Source organism: Ruditapes philippinarum, unplaced genomic scaffold, assembly GCF_026571515.1.
Source record: "Ruditapes philippinarum isolate M1 unplaced genomic scaffold, ASM2657151v2 ctg2852_1_1_1_1, whole genome shotgun sequence".
Taxonomy (NCBI): Eukaryota; Metazoa; Mollusca; class Bivalvia; order Venerida; family Veneridae; genus Ruditapes; species Ruditapes philippinarum.
In genome coordinates this window covers 79,196-102,496 of record NW_026867301.1, presented here as the reverse complement: position 1 = coordinate 102,496, position 23,301 = coordinate 79,196, and the positions used below count along the sequence as shown (strand labels likewise).

At 32.0% G+C, this 23,301-nt stretch overlaps 1 protein-coding gene across 1 annotated transcript in view; it reads right to left on the bottom strand.

Moving 5' to 3' along the window:
* Positions 1 to 1,247: 1,247 nt before the first annotated feature.
* LOC132735609 (uncharacterized) overlaps positions 1,248 to 23,301 on the bottom strand; it is a 34,534-nt gene continuing 12,480 nt past the window's right edge. The window contains exons 12-32 of the mRNA XM_060722584.1: positions 21,921 to 22,052; positions 20,679 to 20,816; positions 18,780 to 18,917; positions 18,075 to 18,213; positions 16,889 to 17,088; positions 15,947 to 16,131; positions 15,075 to 15,162; positions 14,284 to 14,360; positions 13,879 to 13,915; positions 13,319 to 13,416; positions 12,765 to 12,890; positions 11,860 to 12,014; positions 10,750 to 10,885; positions 6,146 to 6,295; positions 5,686 to 5,806; positions 5,160 to 5,233; positions 4,668 to 4,799; positions 4,207 to 4,332; positions 2,424 to 2,569; positions 2,063 to 2,198; positions 1,248 to 1,739 (exon numbers count right to left, since the gene is read on the bottom strand). Coding sequence (XP_060578567.1) covers positions 1,668 to 1,739; positions 2,063 to 2,198; positions 2,424 to 2,569; positions 4,207 to 4,332; positions 4,668 to 4,799; positions 5,160 to 5,233; positions 5,686 to 5,806; positions 6,146 to 6,295; positions 10,750 to 10,885; positions 11,860 to 12,014; positions 12,765 to 12,890; positions 13,319 to 13,416; positions 13,879 to 13,915; positions 14,284 to 14,360; positions 15,075 to 15,162; positions 15,947 to 16,131; positions 16,889 to 17,088; positions 18,075 to 18,213; positions 18,780 to 18,917; positions 20,679 to 20,816; positions 21,921 to 22,052 — 2,606 coding nt within the window. The 3' untranslated portion in view covers positions 1,248 to 1,667. The remainder of the gene's footprint in view (positions 1,740 to 2,062; positions 2,199 to 2,423; positions 2,570 to 4,206; positions 4,333 to 4,667; positions 4,800 to 5,159; positions 5,234 to 5,685; positions 5,807 to 6,145; positions 6,296 to 10,749; positions 10,886 to 11,859; positions 12,015 to 12,764; positions 12,891 to 13,318; positions 13,417 to 13,878; positions 13,916 to 14,283; positions 14,361 to 15,074; positions 15,163 to 15,946; positions 16,132 to 16,888; positions 17,089 to 18,074; positions 18,214 to 18,779; positions 18,918 to 20,678; positions 20,817 to 21,920; positions 22,053 to 23,301) is intronic.

Sequence of the window (23,301 nt, the reverse complement as noted above, 5' to 3'; positions counted from 1 at the left end):
CAAATGTTGACTAGACCATAGCCTCTGTAACAGTAGCTCAATTGTAAATTTCCTGTTACCATTGCAACGGGGGGACGTCTCAAAATTGCCAAAAATCACTATTTTGCATCGCTTTTTTCCATCAAAAATGATTTCAAAGTGCTGCAACTTTTCAATGAATTGAGATAGAGTAAAAGGCTTTTCAGCGTCGGTTACAAGTTACCCCAAGATCGACCTGAGGCCATTTTAGCCTGTCACATGTCCAAAATTTTCTTGGCGATTTATTGGTTTCTTCAAACCCCCAACCAGAAGGCAACCCCGTGATTTAACATTTGGATGGGGGACGGTGCCGAAAAAATGATCACTTTTTAAAAGCAATCATTGCTCAAACGCAAAACAGTGTTTTAGCCTAAATAGGGCATTTTTGCACTGTTTGAGGCCTCAAAAAAGGGGGGGGGGCAAAAAGCCGTCGAAACACGCTAATAGAAGGGAAAAGTTTTAAAAAATCATGTCCACGCACACCCGTAGCAGGGCATAAATTTGTGCTGACAAAAGGCGCCTTATGAAACGTATATTTTACAATATGGCACAATAACATTTCAAAATACGCCGAAATGTCATATGCCATATTTGACGTTGTCAGACAAAATGACTTCATTCAAACCACATTTATCGTTGCAATCACAATTCATGTGTCACTTGTAGAAGAAAAACGCGTGTTAAAATGATGCCGTCGGAACGTTAAGAAATTCGATCAATAAAACATTGTGTTAATAGTAAGTCAAGAAACTGTCGAAAACGTAGAAAAAGTATAATGGAAAAAGGGAAAATGTTAAGGAAATCACAGCATACACTGCAAAAACGGGCGTTTAAGTTTTAAACACATTTCAAAACACTTTTCCTGTTACACTTTGGAAACACGATAGAATGGAACACGTCACATGTTCACGAATAGATGCACAAATGTTCCTGTTTTAAACTCTTCCTGGTGTCTCAAACTGAAACATGTGACATGTTTCATAGCCGAACACTTATAATGTTACAGTATGGGAACACCTGAACATGTACAGTAAACACGTTTGGTGTTTCAAACTGGAACTTGCACCATGTTTCCAGACCCACGTCTGCTGTTTTCAAAGCGTTCCTGATAAACATGTCACATATTTCAATTTTAAATGCATTACGTGTTTACTGTTTATGTTCAGGTAAGATCAAAACAACTAAGGAAATACATGTACAGCATATTGTAACTACAAACAAAGCTAATGAAGTATTTTTGAAATTTATTTATTTTAACATTATACAGTATATTTCATTTTTAATTTAACATAATTCAAGAATACAACTCATGAAATGAGCTGTTAGAGCGACAACATGCCTGCACTATTATCAATGCTTGATAGTTCAAATCAAGCATTTACTCTGAAATGAGGCATATTTCAATCAAATGCATTACCTTGAATGGGTATTGGTAAATAATATTTTCGTATCTAACACATGTACAAAGTTTCGGCTAAAATTCTGTGACTGGAGATACAACTTTCACACAAAAATATACATAATTTTAAATATGCAGAATTTTCTAAAAGGAACATCATTTAGTCAAAATGCAGCACAAAGTTATTGGTCTTTTCATATTTTTATCAATATAGACATCGCATTGTCAATTACATCACTTCCGGTATGATTTACATATTAGCATAAGTTGCATTGCTTTCTGCATAAGTCTTCAACACACTGTAGCAAAACTTAAATTGTTCCTGAAAATAAAAATGGAAATCAAAGAAATGGTTTAGTTATTTTAAAACAATTATATATAAGTGAATGATTTCCAGACCAAAGCAGACACCTTCATATAATTATATAGTTTTGATTGTAACAAAAATAATAACTGTTCAATTATTTTCGATAAATAAATATATTTTTGTTAGTGATGAGCATTTAGATGCATAGAAATATTTCGAAGGAAAACTAGTTTTTACCTGACTATTTCACTTACTTAAGTATGTAGTGAGTATATAAAATTTTTAATACAGAATCTAATCTATGCTTCTTTATAAGGCATGAAAGAAAATAATCTTACAAAATTGGGAATGATTTGTTGACGTCTAATTTGTAGTTGACGTAACACCTGTGGAATCGATACTTCGCCAGTGCATGCAATACGTTCCATAATGTTAAGCAAAACGACCAGCAAACCACTGCGCTCCGCTCCATTCCTAAATAGAAAACAGTTTAACGAATGTTTTAAGTATATTTAACATTGATCATTTCACTACATGAAACAAATGGTACATTTATCTGGGAAAAATATTTTTAGTCCCATCATGTCAAAAAACCTCAGTGGAGTCATTTTAAGGCCCAGATCGGTAACAATGCATTCTGCTTATTAAGTAGAAACTGGAGGTATCATTGCTTGAAAAAGTGGTACAACCATTACTTACAAACACTGCAAAAGAATGGGTTTGTTTCCAGCTTGTCTCTGAACACATTCAATATCTTGTAAAAATGCTATCATTTTGTACGGATCGTCTGGAACAGCACGTGAAGGCGGCCATTGTTTGTATAGCAACATCAGAAACACGTGTTCCTAGAAAAATAATCAATTGCAAGTAAATATGTCGCTATAATTAGTAGTTTTAATCGATGGACATACACTGTTATATAGAAACAACTTAAAAGTTGTCATTTTTTGCACCTTTTTTGTCTTACAAGTATCAAATTAGCCTTTATCTGCCAGAGAATATCAAATGAAATCTGATCTAATTGAATATCATCAAATATTTCTAATTTGTAAAATTAATATGGACATTTGGCATAGATGACCCACGTCAGAAAAAAACGTTAACTTTTATAAATGAAAGAAGTAACTTAACATCCTGGGGTAAGAAATTCTAAAAATATCATCCAAGTTAACTCGTATAAATGTTTTATAAAAAAAACCGGAGAATTGGAGAACTATAATGGAACAGAATAGTGTATAATAATATAGTCTTCAAGTTATACTAGGATATACTAGAAAGATTGGGTATAAGTTATGAGGTTACAAATTGGGTCCATTCCTTCCTTAAGTCACGCTCCCAGCAAGTTGTTGTTGAAGGTCAAAAATCAGGAATTCTACCAGTTCTCTCAGGTGTCCCCCAAGGCTCGATATTAGGTCCCTGTCTTTTCCTTTCTTACATAAATGACCTCCCAGATAGTGTCAAAGGTAAGGTTAGACTCTTTGCAGATGATACTGTTGTCTACCTAACCATTAGATCTAAACAAGATGCCCAAACCCTCCAAGATGACCTTCATGCTTTAGAAAAATGGGAAAAAGACTGGTCCATGGAATTCAACCCTGACAAATGTGAAGTTCTCAGGATAACAAGAAAAAGAAACCCTGTAATATTTCCTTATACCCTCCATAACATCCAACTAAACTCAACTCAAGAAGCAAAATACTTAGGAGTCACTATTAGTCAAGACCTTTCATGGACCAAACATATAAACAACATCACATCTAAAGCAAATAACTCCCTCAGATTCATTGAAGAAATGTTAAAACTCCAAATAAAAAGATAAAAGAAACTGCATATAAGACCTATGTTAGACCTCAGGTTGAATATTGCTCCATAGTTTGGCATCCTTGGCAGAAAAACTTAATTTATAAGATAGAGCAAGTAAAAAGATCAGCTGCTAGATACATTTTTAATGATTATGACTATACAAGTAGTGTCTCAAAAATGATCTTAATTGGCAAACCCTTGAACAGCGTCGAAACATCAATGCTGTAACCTACTTGTATAAAATCCAAAACAATAGTGTTTTTGTTGACCACCAACACCTTACTCAAACAAGAAATCTGAACTACCTGATACCCTACTCGAGGACACAATATCATCAAAATTCTTTCTTTCCTAGGAGCATACGTCTTTGGAATAGCCTTCCCCTAACTGTTCAGTCTAGCCCCAGTTTAAACATCTTTACTGAGAGGCTTGACCCATTCTATAAATTCTAAACTGCACACTATGTTTTTAAATTAATAGTCTTGTAGAACTTTTATTCTTTTAACTTTTTAATTTGCATATAAATAAATTCTTTTATTAACAGTTCCCTGACAACGCGCCTGCTAGTCATAATCAGAATTGATTGTTAAGCAGTATGATGTAGATGTAGATGTAGATATTCCTTTTGTTGGTTTTTGGAAAGTCCTTTGATTTTACAATATTACATATATGTACATACCTTTGAATCATATTTCATCTTGTAAGTATTTGACATATAATGGCCATCATTGTCTTCCTCTGATATCAATGTTATAGTAAATGGTCCCACATCTAAAGATCCACTGTTTGGTAAATACTGACCGATCTAGTGTGAAACAAAACATATAAAACAAATGATCCGAAAGAAAATATCTTAATTCAAAATTCGTATATGCTGATTTTGTTTTCATTTCAGGTTTAAATTTTTTATGTACAACATACGGACAGACTGAAGGTGAACATAATGATCAATATTCCGATCCCAGACACTGATACATTGTAAATGTAATAATGAATAGATTAAAATGATTTATTACATAGTTTAATTTAATTATTTCATTTCTGAAATATGATATCATTATAGATGTTTTCCTATTTTATAAGAGCATCTTTATTTAAGTGGTATTTTGTCTTGTTTGGGTGTATTTTGAATATACTCACCGTGTCATCTAATGTTTCCTCAAACGCTATAATGGCATAGACCTCTTGTTCAAGAATAAGGCGGCAACAATCTACGGCCGTATTCTCAAGCGGTGTCTGTGTTAAAATATACCCGTAAGGATCACGATAACTCTGAAGTAGAAGGCAGCTAAATAAATATCAGTTCAATGTAATTTACATGCATATTATTGTAACGTATATTTAATTTTTACACATGTCAAAAGCAATATCTAAATATTGGATGTTAATGCATTTATACAGAATTCAAAGTGTTTTAAGATTTTGAAATATCTCCAAACGTTACGTATTTGTCTTGATCATGGCCTGTGGAAATAATACATTGATTTCATATATTTTAAAACATGTATCACATATACGTATATACTTTGTTGAGTTCATTTTGGACACAGTACAAAGCTGGACAAGACGCTAGAAATAGATATAAAACTATGATGATGACATGTAAATCAATGATAAATATAAGTGACTTACTGGTATCCACACGGCATTGATATAATCTGAACAGCCCTGCACTTTGGTGCACAAAAATGGACGACAGTCATTGGCTGAAACGTACATCATTAAATATTATATACAAAAAATCGTGAAACAAATATTCCGATTGGTTTATTTCAATCGCCAAGTTGTCAAATTTAAACCATTCTGGGGCATGTAGACGCTTATCACATCTTTCAACTTTACAAGATTAATATTAAAATTGGCGGGTCGATTGCTTTGGAGTTTTGTGGGATATTTTATGTCGTCTTGCGGTCTTTTGATGTAGAAAGAAATGTGATCTAGATAGCGATATGGTGCCGTTGCTTTACTGATGGTTCACGATTAACGTTATCATTAATAAAATAATATCTTATAAAAAAATAGTCATGTCAAGAATCTGGTCAATTTATTCAATTAAATTCATTAGCGATTCTGGATTTAAAAATTAAACTTATCAGACAGTAATTTACTACTTTTTGTTCTAATACGATATCTATGAACGATGAAATGATTTATTTACACGCCAGTATATTGCTGTATCTATTTTTATTCCTATTTACTGCAACTTTAGCCGAGGAGTACTTGTCCTCAAATTCATCAGATCTACTTCCGCTTCCGCTGTCTGTTTCACCTAGCAATGACTGAAATAAACATTTTCATATATTTAAAATCAAATACGTAAATAACCCATAAAAACTGGAGAAAAACACATTTAAGTAACAATCAAAATGCTTACATTTCAAGAACTCAGTTGAAATATTTTGGAGAAGTTTTATACCTCTATTTGCTTCAAAACCAACAACAGTAGTTTTCAAATTTTATCATAATTTATAAAAATGACTTAGTTAAACGCTACCAGTGACTACCAATTATCATACATGAAATACTTGAGAGGTTATTGTTTTTCTTAGAAAGGTAGAAATACTCAATTTTAAAAGATAATTCAACATATAAATCTGCAAGGTTTATTAAACGATTACCTCATATTGTAAAAGGAGCTTAGTTTTTCCTGTGTTTGGATCTATGTCAAGAAGCTCACGGTAGACGCTTGGAAAGTCATCAATGTGCACGGGTTTTGACGGAAGTACTAGAGCTTCCACAAGGCATTTATGTAAATACATATACTGCTCCTAAAAATTGAAGCAATATTGATAAACATTACATTTAAATTTAGTAATATAGTAACGTGGTATTGAAAAAACAGTGTGTGGTGCCGAAATGTGTCGCAACGCAACGAAGCTCAATATCGCACATCGTATCGCACTTGCCGCTAAATGTCGCACTATTGCCGGTAAATGACGCCGCAAGATGTCTCAAGATATTTAGCTGTTAAATGTTGGATCACTACCGGTAAATGTCGCACCTTTTTCCCTTACCATTAAATATCGCAATATCTAAATTCATGTTCATCAACTCGTATTATGACAATATTAACGTTATGTAGGTGATCTAGGGACTAGTAAGTAATCTATTAGATAGGAAATGATTTGTCGTTATATACAAAGTAATTGTTTGAAATTGAAATCATCGCAGTCAGTTGACGATTGACAAATTGACGATCACAATTTATGCCAAAGAGCTCCTCGGTGATAAAACACATTTGTGTACGTTTTTCATTTAGTAACCAAGAGAAATATATCTCCAATATTAAATACATGTAAAACGCGTTTTAAACTTTCATGCTTTGCAAAATTAGAATAATTCTATTATATACATCAACGAAAGTCGAAAACACTATAAACAAGAAATTATATATGATCATTTTGCAATTTCATAACGGACATAAAAGGGGCGTTACCTGATACACCACTTGGTTTACGTTACTATTGTTGTATATAAACCAATTCAAGACATATTTCTGAAAATTAGCCTCCTTCTCGATTACAATAATAAAATGGCATATTTTAAAGTATGCCCTTTAACAACAAAGGCCGACAACTCTTTGTCCCATTCTTGGGAATCTTGTGATACGTGTATGTGGTCGCACGGACACTTTCCTTACATGTTTTCGAAGCATGTATGTGGTCGCATGGTCGAAAATCTCTAATATAATGACAACGTTGTCAATGGTGTTTTGGTAGGGAACAGTCTGATGCAAAAATCTTAATATTCGTACAAAAACAAACTGCTGAAATCGTAATAAGGAGTTTTAGACGTTACTTCTGTTTAAGAGTTTCAAAAGACTAGTAAGTATTTTCTCACTTTTAACTAAAGGCTACAAATGTATAAAAACCTAATTAGGACTTTGACTCCTAAATAGGAAATATGAAAAAACCTTACTATAATTTGTTACCTCTAGTTACAACTAAATAAGAATACTTATTATCAGGGGAAATAAACCTAATGACAATTTTGTAATTTTAATTTTATAAGTCTTTTAAGCTTAATTAGGAGAATTAAAAACATTATTAGGAGTTGAGAAATAAAATCTGAATTGGGAGGAACTTGTAAAGACTACATATAAAACCCTAGTTTTGAACTTTCTTTTGGCTTTTTTATACCAAGAACAAAAACGAAATGCAAAGTCAGAATTAGATTTTAGAACATTAAGAGTTTGCACCAGACGGTAGAGTACCATTAAAACGTTAGAGATTTTCGACCATGCGACCACATACATGCATCGAGGACATGTAAGGAAAGTGACCGTGCGACCACATACACGCATCACAGGATTCCCCTTCTATTACAAGAAAGGGACAAATAGTTGTCCACCCTTTTGAAAAAGGGTAGACTTTAAAATTATGCCTTTGCCTTATTGTTATTGATAAGGAGGCTAATTTTTATACGTTTTAAAATCGGTTTATATACAACAAAAGTTATGCAAACCAATCGGGTATCAGTTTACTTCCTTTTAAGTCCGCTTTGAAATTTTAAAAAGATCATATTTGATTTTTTGGACAATTTTGAGTTTTAAGTGTTTTCTACTTTTCATTTTATGTATATGACGGAATTGTTTTAATTTTGCAAAACGTGAACGTTTCAAAAACGTTTTATATGCATTAAATATTGGAGACATTTTTCACACTTTGTTTTCAAGTAATAACGGTTAGCCTAGGGGCATTTTTGCCAAAGTACGTATTTGATTTCTATATTCGACTTATACTACTTGTAATGGAAAAGGTAATGTGATGGGCAGCAAGAAAAAAATAGATTAAACTTAACCAGTCGACAATTCTGACACTGGTAATACTGTACACATTTGCAAGTCTTATCTAACCTGCTGAATTTGTTATTCACTTTACAAGCTTCCATCTATCAGTCTAGTAAAATCAATGTAGCCATTTCAAAATTTAGTCAGCTATAAGTACAGAGCCGGTGCAGCCTGCCATACATGTACATGTAACTCTATATGGTAAAATCTTTTAGGTTCCAGCAAGGTAAAGGTGCAGTTTTGTTAACAAAAGTCATATGTACACAATTGCTATTGATCTAAGCTCATTCAATGTTATACAGTTTTCGATCTGCCTCAATGTCTATGTTACTGTAGTTTATATTTTTTCAAGATATAAAAGTTATGCATGTGAAAGGTGCATCGAAGAAAACTTTTACAAAACGATAGTATTTTGACATTTTACGGTATAGGAAAATGGTGCGACATTTAATGGCAAAATATTAACAGACATTTAGCGGCGGTTGTGACATTTAGCGACAATGGTACGATATTTAGTTACAAGTGTGACATTTATAGTCCAGCCATTCAATTTTTAACCTAGAAAAAATTGCAAAAGAATTAATACCTTGTGCATCATACGTAACAATGCCTAATTAAGACACAGTGTTATTTTAAGCCTCATTTCAATGGGGAAAGTGTCAAAATCCATCAATGTTATTTTAAGCCTCATTCCAGTGGGGAAAGTGTCAAAATCCATCAATGAAAATGGGCGAAAACTTTTTAAGATGTCACAATTCAGGTGCTTTTGTGTATATATGAAAACATATGAACATACATGCATATGAATTTCATTTGATATAAAATCAAATGAAGGTTTAAAAACAAAATGAACTAATTAAAATAAATTAATTTAGAACAAATCTTAAGGATATAGTTTTGTATACAATAGGATTTGGATAATTTATGTCATTTTGCATTTTAATAATTGCATTATTTCTTTTTGAAAAAGGTGGAGTAAATTATCTACCCTTTTGTCATGAATGTAGTTAAATGGTTTAAAGTTATTTTCTTTGTTGTTTATTATGACTTTCAAAGAATATCCCTAAGATACATCAACATAATGATAAGTTTCAATGGTTATATTAAAAGAAAAACTTGAGAATGTGTCGCCATTGTTGAAAAAGTGGGTGGGGTAATATTTGACCCCCGAAATATGACAAATATGAGCTAAATATAACAAAGTGGCCAAGTTGATCATACCACAAGTTTCTACAACATGTTTTTGACTTCAATGGATCTAAAACAATGAAACGAACAATATTAACGACAAAACGTAGAACAACTAAACAAGCTCTGTCAATTCAGTCTAATTCTAGCAAACGTTTAAGGCATGTTTTATTTCAAATAATTGAGTGTTTTTCGAAAAAGCAAAATAAGTTAAACCGTGATCACGTTATTCTACATAATATAAAAATACTAAAAAACATGAAATAAATTCTTTTGCAATTTTTTCTACCTTTGGCCATTTTCAGGCTAGAATGACTGGACTATTAGCGTCGTTGCGACATATAACGGCGCCACACAGTGACCTTTTACGAAACATTTGTACGACAATTAGACAACTAATGATTAAAGGCAAATTATGCCTTGGAAAACAAATAATGTTTTTCTTCTTTAAAACGGTCAAACATGAGTTTTATAGAGAGTGTAAATCATCGTTAAATGCTTAACACCAGAAGTAAGTAACGCTATTATGTAATTTTATGGGTCATAAAAGTAGCAAAACGAAAACAAAGTTGTATAATTGGACTTACATGCAAAACATTAAATCATTTAAAAGTACTAATTGCCAAAAATCAACAGAAGCAAATGCGTTTAAGATAATTTGACAATGAGAAATTATTTGAAAACTTTAACAGGACACCATAATAAAAAAATAAAACTTTTGAGAAATAAAAATAAAAACGTTTCAGGGGCTTAAAGAACAAAAGAATGGCCGGCCAAGTGAAAATTATTCCGAAACACGTAAATATTTAGTAAAAAAAATCAGGAAAGCAATTTCGTTCGGAATAATTTACACATTTCGTTTTATTTTATACTTAGTATTCCGAGTCTTGCGCTTTATTTACAAAAATAGAAATGTCCTATTTATATGGAAATTAAATTTGCATTTCATTTTAGGAAATTGAATTGAAGAGAGGACAGTGTACACAAGCGGCGCAATGTACCTTACTTATAATTACCCACTTTTTTTTCTGATACAAACTCGCCAGTCGTTGATGTATAAAAAGTCGACTTTAAAAAATGGTGAAATAAATGTGAAGAAGATAAAAGTTAGAAAGGACTAGTTACATATTCTTTAACTAATTTCCTTTAAAACTGGTTACAAGTAAAATTCAAACTATGCCATAAGAAGACATTAAGAGAGAATTCATCTGCCTCTATAGGTCAAACATTTACTATGTTATCTACCTTTGTTTGCACCATACAGATCCTTTGATCTCGGAGATCTCTGACACACCCAAAAATGTCCACATAACCCTGGTCCATGCCTTGGTCATATAAGATGTCAAGAGCGGTGAAAGTCCCTGTTCTTCCAACTCCGGCACTACACGGTTTGTAAAGAAAACATAGACAGTTTTACAGTTTCATATGAAGTATTATGTAAACTAGCTGATGTAGGTACTATATCGTTTTCAAAACCCTGTCTAAAAGGGATTTTCTTTATTCTTTATTTAGTAAACTAGAAAATTACAATAAGGTATGAAAAAGTTAACAAAGATAATGAGGATGTGTCACGTTTCTCAAATATTATAAGTAATAGAAAGAGCACCGAAACACGAGGCTATCCCCCGAGTATAAATCAGCTTGTCAAGTGTTTTGGTGTTCTTTCTCTTTTGTATCATAGTCAAACATAAAAACACGTTCCCTGTTGTCACAATTTTAAACCCCGGGAAAAAATAACCAATGATCGAGCATCTGAATATGATATTTCTGCCGCTTTCCCTTTCTCTGCCGTCACAATATGTAAACCCCAACAAAAATGAGCCAATCAACGGGCATTATCTGGAGTGCGGATAACTGATACCTGTACTCCAGTTACCGCACTGTGAATGTATATGTATACGATTTAACTCTGACACTTTTTCAACAGAAAGGTCCCGAAACTATGATACAAGCATTGAAATACGGATATAAGTAACGAAGTATATCTCATTTAGACTGTAACCGCAAGCTTACCCTTACCACTCTTTAAGTCTTTATAGCGAACAGTGCAGACAGATTGTGACTTAAGGCGCATTCTAAAAGATGTGTGCATTCATGCAATCACGTGCATTTGGATATCACTTTATCAGGACAGTCACGTGTATTTCATCCAGATGTACAGTCATGCATTTAAACAATTCCTTATATAAACTTAATGATTATTAATGAAAAGAAGACATGCGTTTAACTCGATTTATTTATAATTTCAGATACCCCGGCCGTTACGTACATACAGGCTAATATTAATTATGCCATTTAGTCTTTCGAAATATTTCTTATATTCTTTTATTTATATTTTCCCAATAAACAACTAACCTGCAATGGACCAGCCAAGAATGTTCCTTTTCCTCATCGTGTTTCCGTACACGATACCAGAAATGTAATAAACTAGTCGTGCTGCGAGGAACATCTTTATCTGGCCATGCCGTGTAATGAAACTGTGTCACAGTTCTAACAATCCCTGGATTATCCTGACAAGTAAGTAAAAGCAATGTTCAATAAGTTCTCAATACCAGAGAATGATAGCAGAAATGTAACAAACAGTTCTGCTAGAAATTTAATTTTGGTCATGTCATGTCATAACAAGGATTGTGACAACATATTTAAGCATTAGGTCTCTTTGATCATGCAAATATTTAGAAACTTGACACCGGTTTTTTTTGATGTTCCTAATTTGCCTTAAAATTAAAATACTTAAATTTCCAATAAATGGCATGATAATTAAAACTACATGCTAACAAGCCGTATTTTACATTGGCAGTGCACGATATGTATAACAACATACACTACATTATTTATACTATCCATTAGTGTAACAGACAAGATACAACGCCGTGTAGTGAAAGTATCAAATTTATTCTGACCCTGATTTACCGTTACATCTTCAGTATCCCTATGCATGGTATCCGAAATGCTTTTATACTCATATTTATGTCATTTGAATATAAACGCGTTCACGAACATGACCATGCTACGCTTCTAGGCACTAGATATGTTTGTGTCATACTTTTCATAAAGACAGTAATGCAGTATAGTGAAACTTTGTTACGTAACATTTTCAATTGTTTCCAGACAAGCAAGTAAATTAACCTTTTAGCGTTATAATACTATTATCTGATGGAAAAGTAACAACCTGAAAGCAGTTATTAATGCCATTATATATAAATACTTTATTATTAACATATTTTAGTAAAACAAATGATACAAAGAAATTTCCCCACCTCATGTGAAACTTTTAAAGTCCGTATGGTAAATTCAGCAAATATATCCTCAGATACTGTTTGCACTATAACCGAACCATACATCAACCTTTCATCAAGATCTGGCCAGTATTTTATGCATTTCATCTATGGAAAAAACGAAATATGAAAATACAAACAAAAAGCATGTATAGTATTCAACTGAAGTGTACCCCCATATACAATGGTCGCAAATTCCATTCTCCTTCTTTAATTACAGTTATAAACAGTCTATCAGATGATACTTCAAAACCGAGGTACCGTGCAATTTGCTTTACATCTTCAAATTACTTAAAATAAGTAATTGTATCCTTCGAAATTGAGACATTTTTATATCAGTTTCGATATCATCGAAATGATATCTTACTTACAGTCTTCAAGACCGTTCGCTTTCTCGGTTGTGACTATCTATTAACGTATAACACACACACGCACGCACACACACGCGCGCGACACACAAGCACACATATACATTTATTTCATTTTATTGCAAATGGAAGATACAAAGATACAAAATAAATTTGTAATGAATATACCTTAGTTAGTTCGACTAAGTTTGTGGCCATAACAACAGTTTGAATATCCTTTTCCCAAATCATTCTCCAAAAATCGTCAAGCGTAAAGTCAATTGGTCCTTAAATTGAAAAACAGCAAATAAAATAATATCAACCATTTCATATTACTGCAAGAACATTGCAAAAAAGTGTTTCTTAAAAAAAGGCAGAGTTAAAAGATATCTACTTCAAAGCTTACGTTCTACCTTTCACCAACAGTTGAAAAATTCCTGACAATTCGGCAGATTTTGGCACCTTTCGTACATTAGGAAAGCGCTCAACTGACAAGATTGTTTTTATCATAGTCATGTGACTCAATATTTGTGAGACCCATACGGCATTTGCCGAAGTAAGCGGAACATCATTTTTTTTTCATTTTCAAAATGTTTCAGTCATCGTTTAATAGAACTTATTACCCGGATATGAATTATTTGTACATCATTGGACATTGGTTGCAGTAGTAAATAAATTAATATTTGTATTAACAATTATACGTGTAGTTACTTGCAAGAGCATAAAAATAATCGCAACGTATCACTTACCTTGGGCAGCTATGTACGCATTTTCCTTAAAGTGACCCTGAGGGATAAAACATAAATTTTTAGAATCAACTAATTTTGATACAAAATATTAGTTCATGCGTGATGGGGGTCTTGTAAAGTATACATGCAAAATGTGTAAAATGATTTAATCATGTCAAGTGGATAAAAATCTAGTTCTACATAAACTGGCAACTGCCCCGTACTAAAATAAATATTATGTGTTTCCATAGATGATTGGCATTAAAGAAGACTTTTAAATTTTGAATATCAAATACGAATAAGTCTTATGTTATCACCTATTCACATCAAAATATAAAACTTCACTGGACTGAAACAGTGGGATATAACATTACATTTCACTGATAAATTTGAGCAAATCACTGAGTAGAAAACTTGATATTTTACCCTGATGAAGGCTGCATTAATATAATTACTGTATGGATTATCTGGTAACGATTTTAGTACAACTCTACAATGATCGTCTGAAATAACAAATTATGATAAACTTCACTGAAATTGTGAACTTTCATTCGAACCAATGGAATAGGATAATAAATAGGTAAAAAACCAACACATCTATCAAAACATGTTTCGCTTTAATAAGCTTTATCAGTTGATAAATAACGTAGAAAATGACGTAAACTTACCAAACAAACGTGAACGTTAATCTAGTGCGAACCGACGAATATTCGTAAAGTGACAAATAATATTGGAATTTCCTTAATAAGAATTACTGGATACAGCTATATAATTGAAAAGTCAAGTAAGTTCGTAAATATTCGGTAAAGTTCGTAAATTTTCGTGAGTTAACGCCTGTATGACATAGATCAGTAATGTCATCTTGTTTCTTTTTTATGAAATGACTCGTATTTAATTTAGCGTAATCAATTGTGTATTTTTAAAAGTTTGTTACATTACTGCAAGAGCGAAACGTCGTTTTTGATTGAATAATTGTGATATTTAAATTATATTTACACGGCTGCTGTAAAGATATAATCTATATATGAATCAAAGTAAGCCATTTGAGCGAGTGCAATATCGTAACTTTGATTAAAGTAGCTGCTCGGTAAGGATATTTTGGCCCCTAACGTATAAACATGTACGCAAAAGAAACCCCACTCCCACCCCCAAAAAATATCCACAAAACATACGTATAAACTAACACTGTTCAAAAAAACACAATATTTGATACATACACGCATACATAGCCTTATATCTGTTTTTGCCAGCATTTCCGGGATTTGTTGCCACTGTAGTAGGGTGCTGTAAACCGACGGGTAGTTTCTGAAAATTGTCAACCAAAATGAATAAAAAGCCACGCAAGTAATCCAATATATTTTGTATCGTCATAGTTTTTGTAGTTGATGCTTTTAGTTTGCTTCATACATTTCATTACTGTTTATGGATCAATGTTAAATGCAGCGCAATCTACAAGACAATGTGTTTGACCTGGACTCGGTTCCTCTCAAATATACAAGACAAAGGATACATGCACATATCCTGAAAATCTGTGTGATCAACCCGTGTAGTGTTGACTTTTAGAATGAAAAAGAAAAACACTTTATTTTTAAAGAGATTTGTTTGCGGAATGCTAAAAAAAGACTTGCAAAAGAAAATTTTTGAGAGAATAGCAATTTAAAAATTAATATGAACAGAAAAAAGGTACTTGAACCAGGATTCGAACCTATGAGTTGACGTCTATGAAAGATCTTTAACGATTGCGCTACAGGTCATGCAGAATCACAGAATACACAAAAAACACTTTCAAAAGAAATTGCTTGAAAGTTTGAAACAAAACAATATCAGAAAAATTTGATATATAGCTCTCCAACTAAATACAGCTTTATCCGCTTCGCTATGCGTCAGTAATCAACGCATTCTCCCATCTTAGGTCTATTTCTTCATGAAAGTCTATACTCCCTATGGACTAATAAATAAAAGCAAATCTTCTCAGACGAATAATTTCAGAATTAAAATAATGCTAAAACCAATTACAGTAAAAAAATATTCTTTTTTGAAGCATTTATTCAATATACACAATCAGTCGAATTTTGATATATGTACATACCTTAAATTCTTGTTCGAGATTGTTGTCGTTCCGTGTTATTTTATCTACATAGTTCTTAAGCTCTTCGACCAAGATAGAAGTCTCCGACCATTTTGTGCCAACAGGTCCCTCATTGTAATAAACGTCATCCGGCTGTTCTTCAAACGGAATGGAGACCGTACCTTTTGAACTGTAGTTTCTAGACGCTTTAATAAATGATAAAATGTGGTGAAACCGTCTTTACGTTGAAAAATGAATTTTGCCTTTGCATGATATAAGCGATTACACAGTTTATATGAACTAGTAAAAATGGTTGTAAGCATTTATTTTAAAAATACCACGTGCCTCACATTGGTTATTCTTTTATTATACCGAACTGTAATTTTTACACCGCTCGAAGAGCCATTCCTCATTTGATTTTTTTTTATCAGAGGAAATAACTAGAACATTACGTTTTCTTATTTCTCTGTAGATTACTCGCCCATAGAAAATATTGCAAAAAAATTAGGACCGGGTGAAATTCAGTCCGAAATAACACAATCTAAAGTCACATTAGGCTGTATAGTAAAACTTTTACGTGAGGCATAATAAATCCTAATATTCTTGTCCTGTAGGCAATGTTTTTATTGCAAACAACCGTTAATATATTTATTTAACTGTTTTAAATATATGACTAAAAGTCATGCACTTCAGAGTCCTATCAAGAACCAAGAGTAACAGTCACCTTCTAGTGTTGATTTTCTTTTGAAGAAATTCAAAATTTGAGCAGAAGACATTATAGCAGACGACAATTTTCCCAGCAAACAAAAGGGTAAATACATGTATAATACATTGTAATATTAGAAATTGCTGTAAAAAGATAAACACTGGTATAGAAACAGACCGACCACCATTTCGTATGTGAAAACGGTTCGTGTAAAACAATCAATATATGTTTAAAAAGAGTTACGTACATGTATTTACCTTTTGACAAAGCCAACTCTGCTTGTATATTAGCTGAGTTTTCATAAACGTTCTTTTGTTTATCTATCGAATTTTCATAAACATTGTCCTGTTTATCGACCTGATTTCCATAAATATTGTTCTGTTTATCTCCGTCACGCTCTCCCTTTAGGTTATCGAGTGGGGATGAATCTAATGTAACATCACTATTTGGGATGTCCCTGTTATTTATAGTAACAAGTTAAAATGTGTTTCTCCTTTGCTTTTTAGTAAAACAGTTGATGTAGTCATTTAATATATTATAACACAATTCGCCTCGTTGATCGTCCAATATCATAAAATATATTTATTGTAGAAAATATGAAGTGTAGCCCACTGTCAAATTTATAGAGGATATTAAAGTTTTTTTCTACAAATAATTCATAATTTATATGAAAATAAATATTTCAAAAGTGACGTGAGGTACGAGTGAAATATGATAATTTTCATTTCACAAGATGAAAATAAATCTTGTATTTAAAGAGAAAAAAACTTTTGTTTTCTGTTTATGACATACTTTTTCTCTTTCTTGACCTTATAATTCTAAAGACACCAGTAAAATATGTTTCACTGCAGCGAAAAATGATTATTTTACAATGTAAATAAGGAAAATAAAAATACACGTTTATTTCATCAATACATCTCAATATTTCGTTTATAAGTAAATAATAAATGTATAGTTATCTTTTATTTTGTAGTTTTACGTCATATTTCAGGAAGTATAATACTGCTTTGAAAATTAATGTACAAATATGTTTGATTATAATATTTGAGCCGCGTCATGACAAAACCAACATAATTGGTTTGCGACCAGCATGGATCCAGACCAGCCTGCGCATCTGCGCAGTCTGATCAGGATCCATGCTGTTCGCTTACAAACCCTATAATAAGTAGAGAAACTGATAGCGAACAGCATGGATCCTGATCAGACTGCGCGGATGCGCAGGCTGGTCTGGATCCATGCTGGTCGCAAACCCATTATTTTGGTTTTGTCGTGACGCGGCTCAATTTACTTAGCTTTTTTTTCAAACAGTCAATAGTTACGTTTCGATTTGACTCAAGTTAAAATTCATAACAAATTTTGTCAGCCCTGATTTTGGTAATAATGTAATAAAATAAAAAGATTGATATTCCATGAAATTAAATGAAGTTTAAAATTGTGTTTTACATGAGCATTTTCCGTTTCTTTCGTCTCCACATCAAACAAACAAGCACCAGTATTGCTATGACAACAACAGCAGCAAATAAGCCGCCGACAACACCAGCCACGGGGAAGCTATCTGTAGCCTTACTTTTTTGTATCATTGCTGAAAACAAACAAACATGTTTTCTTTTTTTTTTTGCTATATTTTGTGAAATCGTGTTCATCGTCTAAAATGTGTATCGAACACTGAAAGGTCGTTCAATCAAAGCGATATGCTTATAGAAAAATTCATCCTGATAGTTTAATAAGCACTAAAAACAGAACTAGAAATTGAATGAATTTAGTATTTCATTTAATGTAACATATGCTTCAAATAACGTGCGTGCAGCCCACTAGATTCTTAAATTTCACGCAATTGTGAATATCTCCGAAAAGAGATTATTACCGATATGCTAAAATATCAAAATTATTGGATTTATTCGAAGACTAAGTCAGGCGATTTTCTTAAAAAGAGTTTATTGTCAATAAATTAAATATTTGCTATGAAACTAGAATATGGCACATTAGTAAGGTCACGATCATATAAATTAATCTCTACAGAACATAACAAAACAGTTACTGCAGAACAACTTAAAGATTTAAAGATTTTGGCATACGTTCTTCAACTTAAACGCAATATACGGAATTGCATACTGTCAAATGTACATTCGACAGTGTTAAATCGCTCACCTTCAACACATATGCTACCCATGTACTTTTCCGAACATCCTTCATTGCACACTCCAGTGATTTTGTCACATGTGGTTCCCGGCTTACAATTACCACAGACGCCAGAGCAGTTATAACCATGATAACCGTCCTCACATTCTGAAAGTTAACATTGAATTTTATAGATATGACATAATTATTATTGTTAGACCATAATTTGATTGTATCCTTATAAACCACCTTATAATGAAATTAAAATTTTAAAAGCTTTGTTTAAGTCTGCTCTGGGTGTAATTCTAAATGTAAGAAAACCTCGAAGACTGCTCTTAAAGGGACTCCGCTGAGGTTTTTTGACATGATGGGACTGAAAATATTTTTCCAGATTAATGTATCATTTGATGTATGTTTAGACCACTAATCTTTGTGCAAAATTTCAGGTCATTCGCGCACTGAGATTTTCCAGAATAATTATTCAAATTGTAAAAAAATGTCTCAAAATGAAAAGCGTTTAAACTCAAATCGGGCTAAAAAAAGCATAAAAATACGATTTTAAATTTATTTCAAAGTATATTTCTTAACAATTTTTGCATAAATTTCTGTTAAAGTGCCAAAGCTCATTTATGTAAACAAATTCAAATGTTATGTTTTTAGGCTTTTAAACCTTAGTCCCTTTAAAATCTAAATTTATTGTAATTGACAAGTAGACTTAATCATTTATTAAAGATGTTGAAACATTTAAACGACATGATATCGTTGGATCATCAAACTGGGATTGACTCTTTGTAAACATATCAAAAAACAATCAATAAAAGAAGCTTTTATTTAATTACGAATCTAACTTTCTATATTTATTCCTTCTAAACGTACCATGTTGACAAAGAAGCGAGTACTTGTATCCAATACTGCAGCCTCGTTTGCAATGACCGGATATTGGGTCACAAGACTCGTTGTTCACGCATGCGCCACAAGGCTGTAAACAATTTTCGCCATATGTTCTGTTGTCACAATCTGTTAAATGACAATTAATCTATGATTTTAATTCATAACGAGCTATAGCATTTGTAAGAACGTTTGCATAGGCTATAGAAAAAACAATTGAAAGTCAGAGAATGAAATCAGCAACGAAAAACATCAAACAAAAATCATTACGTAGTATGGTGCTTTTTTCTTTTAAATATTATATAACTTTTGCACAACACCACCCCTTAAGAAGAGCCAAGCTGCAAAAATTGAGCCCATAATGCACATGTATGGTTCGATACAATTAATCCTTAATTATTACTATTTCTTCTTCTGGCAGTTTTATTTTGAAATAAATCTATTCAAATTATTATGATTAGTCATAAATGGCCATGTCAACATAATCTTGATATTTGATATAAATTGATTAATTTACCTTTGTCACAAGTGACACCTTGTTTTCCGGGTTTACAATTATCACAGTGACCATTGATATGATTGCATGCCCCAATTATTTTACAATTGTTACTGCAAACATTTAAACAATCTGCTCCATACCACCCTGCTGGACATTCTGTTAATAATAAGGTACACATGAAAAAAAACTCATTTAATAAATTTAAGTTTATTAACGGTAGGGATATTGACACGTCATATGACGTCAGGTATAACGTCATAGTATACAAAGAAGTTACATAACAATTTAATAAAAGTGTATGTTTTCGAACATTACGTAATACATGTACATTGTTTCTTACGTATGAAAACAAACCAGTACATTTTGAACAATTGGTACTTTTGTACATTTAATAAGATAAGTCATTTCATTGTTAAAAGTATGTTGACATTTGCTTCACAAAGCTGAAGCAATTAGCTCCATCATCACACCTTGTCTGTGCGAAGAGCAAAACATCACATTTAAAATCAAGGGAGGAATTTATAATAAAAATGAACACATACTTTCTATGCACCTGTCTGTTGTTTTATACCCTGGTGAACATCCTCCATCGCACGTGCCATCAGATGTATCACATGATCCATTTAAACAATGCCCGCATTGATTCTCACAATTTTCGCCCCATTCGCCGCTATCACATTCTGCAGAAAACAACTGGCTTAAAAGTTGAAGGTGTGTGTTTTTTCATGAGTTTTTAATTTTTAAAAAAATTATTACATAATGAATATTTAAGATAAAAAGATGACATATCATGAACAGGCTTAATAGCATCTTTTAGGCTAGTATAAATTCTACAGAAACTACGAAAAATGGATACAAAGAAGAAGCTCCGAGGAGTAAGTTCCAAGGTCTGAAATCGTACGTTTAAACTAAATATGTACAATGTAGCTAGTTTTGAACTTTGAACTTTCTCTTATTTGTTGCAATTAAAAGTACTGCGTCAAAGTTTTACGTCACACTGACACATTTTAGGTCATATGGTTCCGCTTTTACTTGTGAAAGACCTCAGGTGCCCTTCCGTGCTTTATTTCAAAGCACGAACGGACACCGGAGTACATAAATGTAGAATCACCAGCGTTCCGCTGTCATAGATAGAGCCAGCTCTGAGATAAAAAAACCACATCAAAAACCACATCTCAAATTTAAGCCCGAAAATAGTTACTTTCAAAACACTAGCGGACATAATAATAAAAAGCATACTGAAAAATCAATTCCGGATAATATTAAAAATAATAATAATAAAAATGATAATGATGATGATGATGATGACAATACTACTACTACTACTACTACTACTACTACTACTACTACTACTACTACTACTACTACTACTACTACTACTACTACTACTACTACTACTACTACTACTACTACTACTACTACTACTACTACTACTACTACTACTACTACTACTACTACTACTACTACTACTACTACTACTACCACTACTACTACTACTACTACTACTACTACTACTACTACTAATAATAATAATAATAATAATAATTATATTATTATTATTATAATTATTATTATTATTATTATTATTATAATAATAATAATAATAATAATAATAATAATAATAATAATAATAATAATAATAATAATAATAATAATAATAAAAATATCAATAACAATAACAATAATAATAATAATAATAATAATAATAATAATAATTATAATAATAATAATAATAATAATAATAAAATCCCAATATTTCCGAAAAGAAATATCCATCATCTCACCTTGCAAACACTTGCTTCCTTTCCAACCGGTAGTGCAGTTACTGCATGTACCGTTAACCCTGTCACAAACATTCTTACATTTCGGACTACAAAAGCTGTTGCATTTATCACCATATCTATGTATGTCACATTCTGTCACGAGAAAAAACTTTTTAATGTTCACGAGATGCAACAGATTTCGATCTTACACTAAACTAAACAAATTTTCTTTTTGTTACATGTAAATGCAAAGACATGTGTAAAAAGCCATTTTAACCCAATACTAAATGATAAACGCGCCAAATAATAATACAACGTAACGTTATTTACGACGTCAAATTATTAAGCAAACTTCTCACAGTGATTACCTCCCTTGGCAAAATTGTGATAACTGCCTTCACAGACGTCACATGATGATGAAAGTCACATGACGTAACGTCGAAATTCAAATATATATATCTACCGTTACTTAGAAAAACTAAAGTCATTTTCCTCTTTCTGTTTTATTTTTAACTTTTCGTTCCTGCGTTCGTGATAATTTATCCAAAAAAAAAAATCAAAATTATGCCAGATAATGAGAAATAAATTCAAAAGCTAAAAAATATCAAAATATTGATAAAAAATGTTTGTGATGGCAGAGATCTCTGTACTGATAAGGGGAGATCACTGCGTAGGAAATTGATTATTAAGTTGGTAACCAGTACTGTGCACGCTGCTATTTCACTGAAACAACGTAAGGGGATTAAATTCAAAACAGTGAACTTATCAAATTGATAATTTGATAATTTCACTGTTTCAAACAGTGAAAATATCAGTTTTATATTTCACTGACAAATATTTCTATAATCCACCGGAAAACATGTAATAAATAGAGGATATTGAATGAGTGTAGTTTAATACTAAATTTATTGAACGAGTTGAATAAAATCATATTATGCGAGCCTCTGGCGAGCATAATATTGTTTTATCCAACGAGTTCAATAAATTTAGTATTGAATCTACACGAATATAATATTCTATTTATCACATAATTATATAAAATAAGAACAGTAAACTGTTAAAATGAGTAATTTTTCAAAAGACGCGCCCATAGTGTAACGCTAACATTAGCGCACTTTAAATAACACAATGTTTCTATATAGCGCAATTGACGTCACGTCAAAGTGTTATTACACCTATAGTGTAATATCGTTTTTATAAAATGACTTTATTACACTCCTGTGCCCTGGTTTAAGTGATAAATAGAGGATATTGAATGAGTGTAAGTTCAATACTGAATTTATTGCACGAGTTGAATAAAATTATATTATGCGAGCCTCTGGCGATCATAATATTATTTTATTCAACGAGTGCAATAAATTCAGTAATGAACTTACACGAATTTAATATTCTATTTATCACA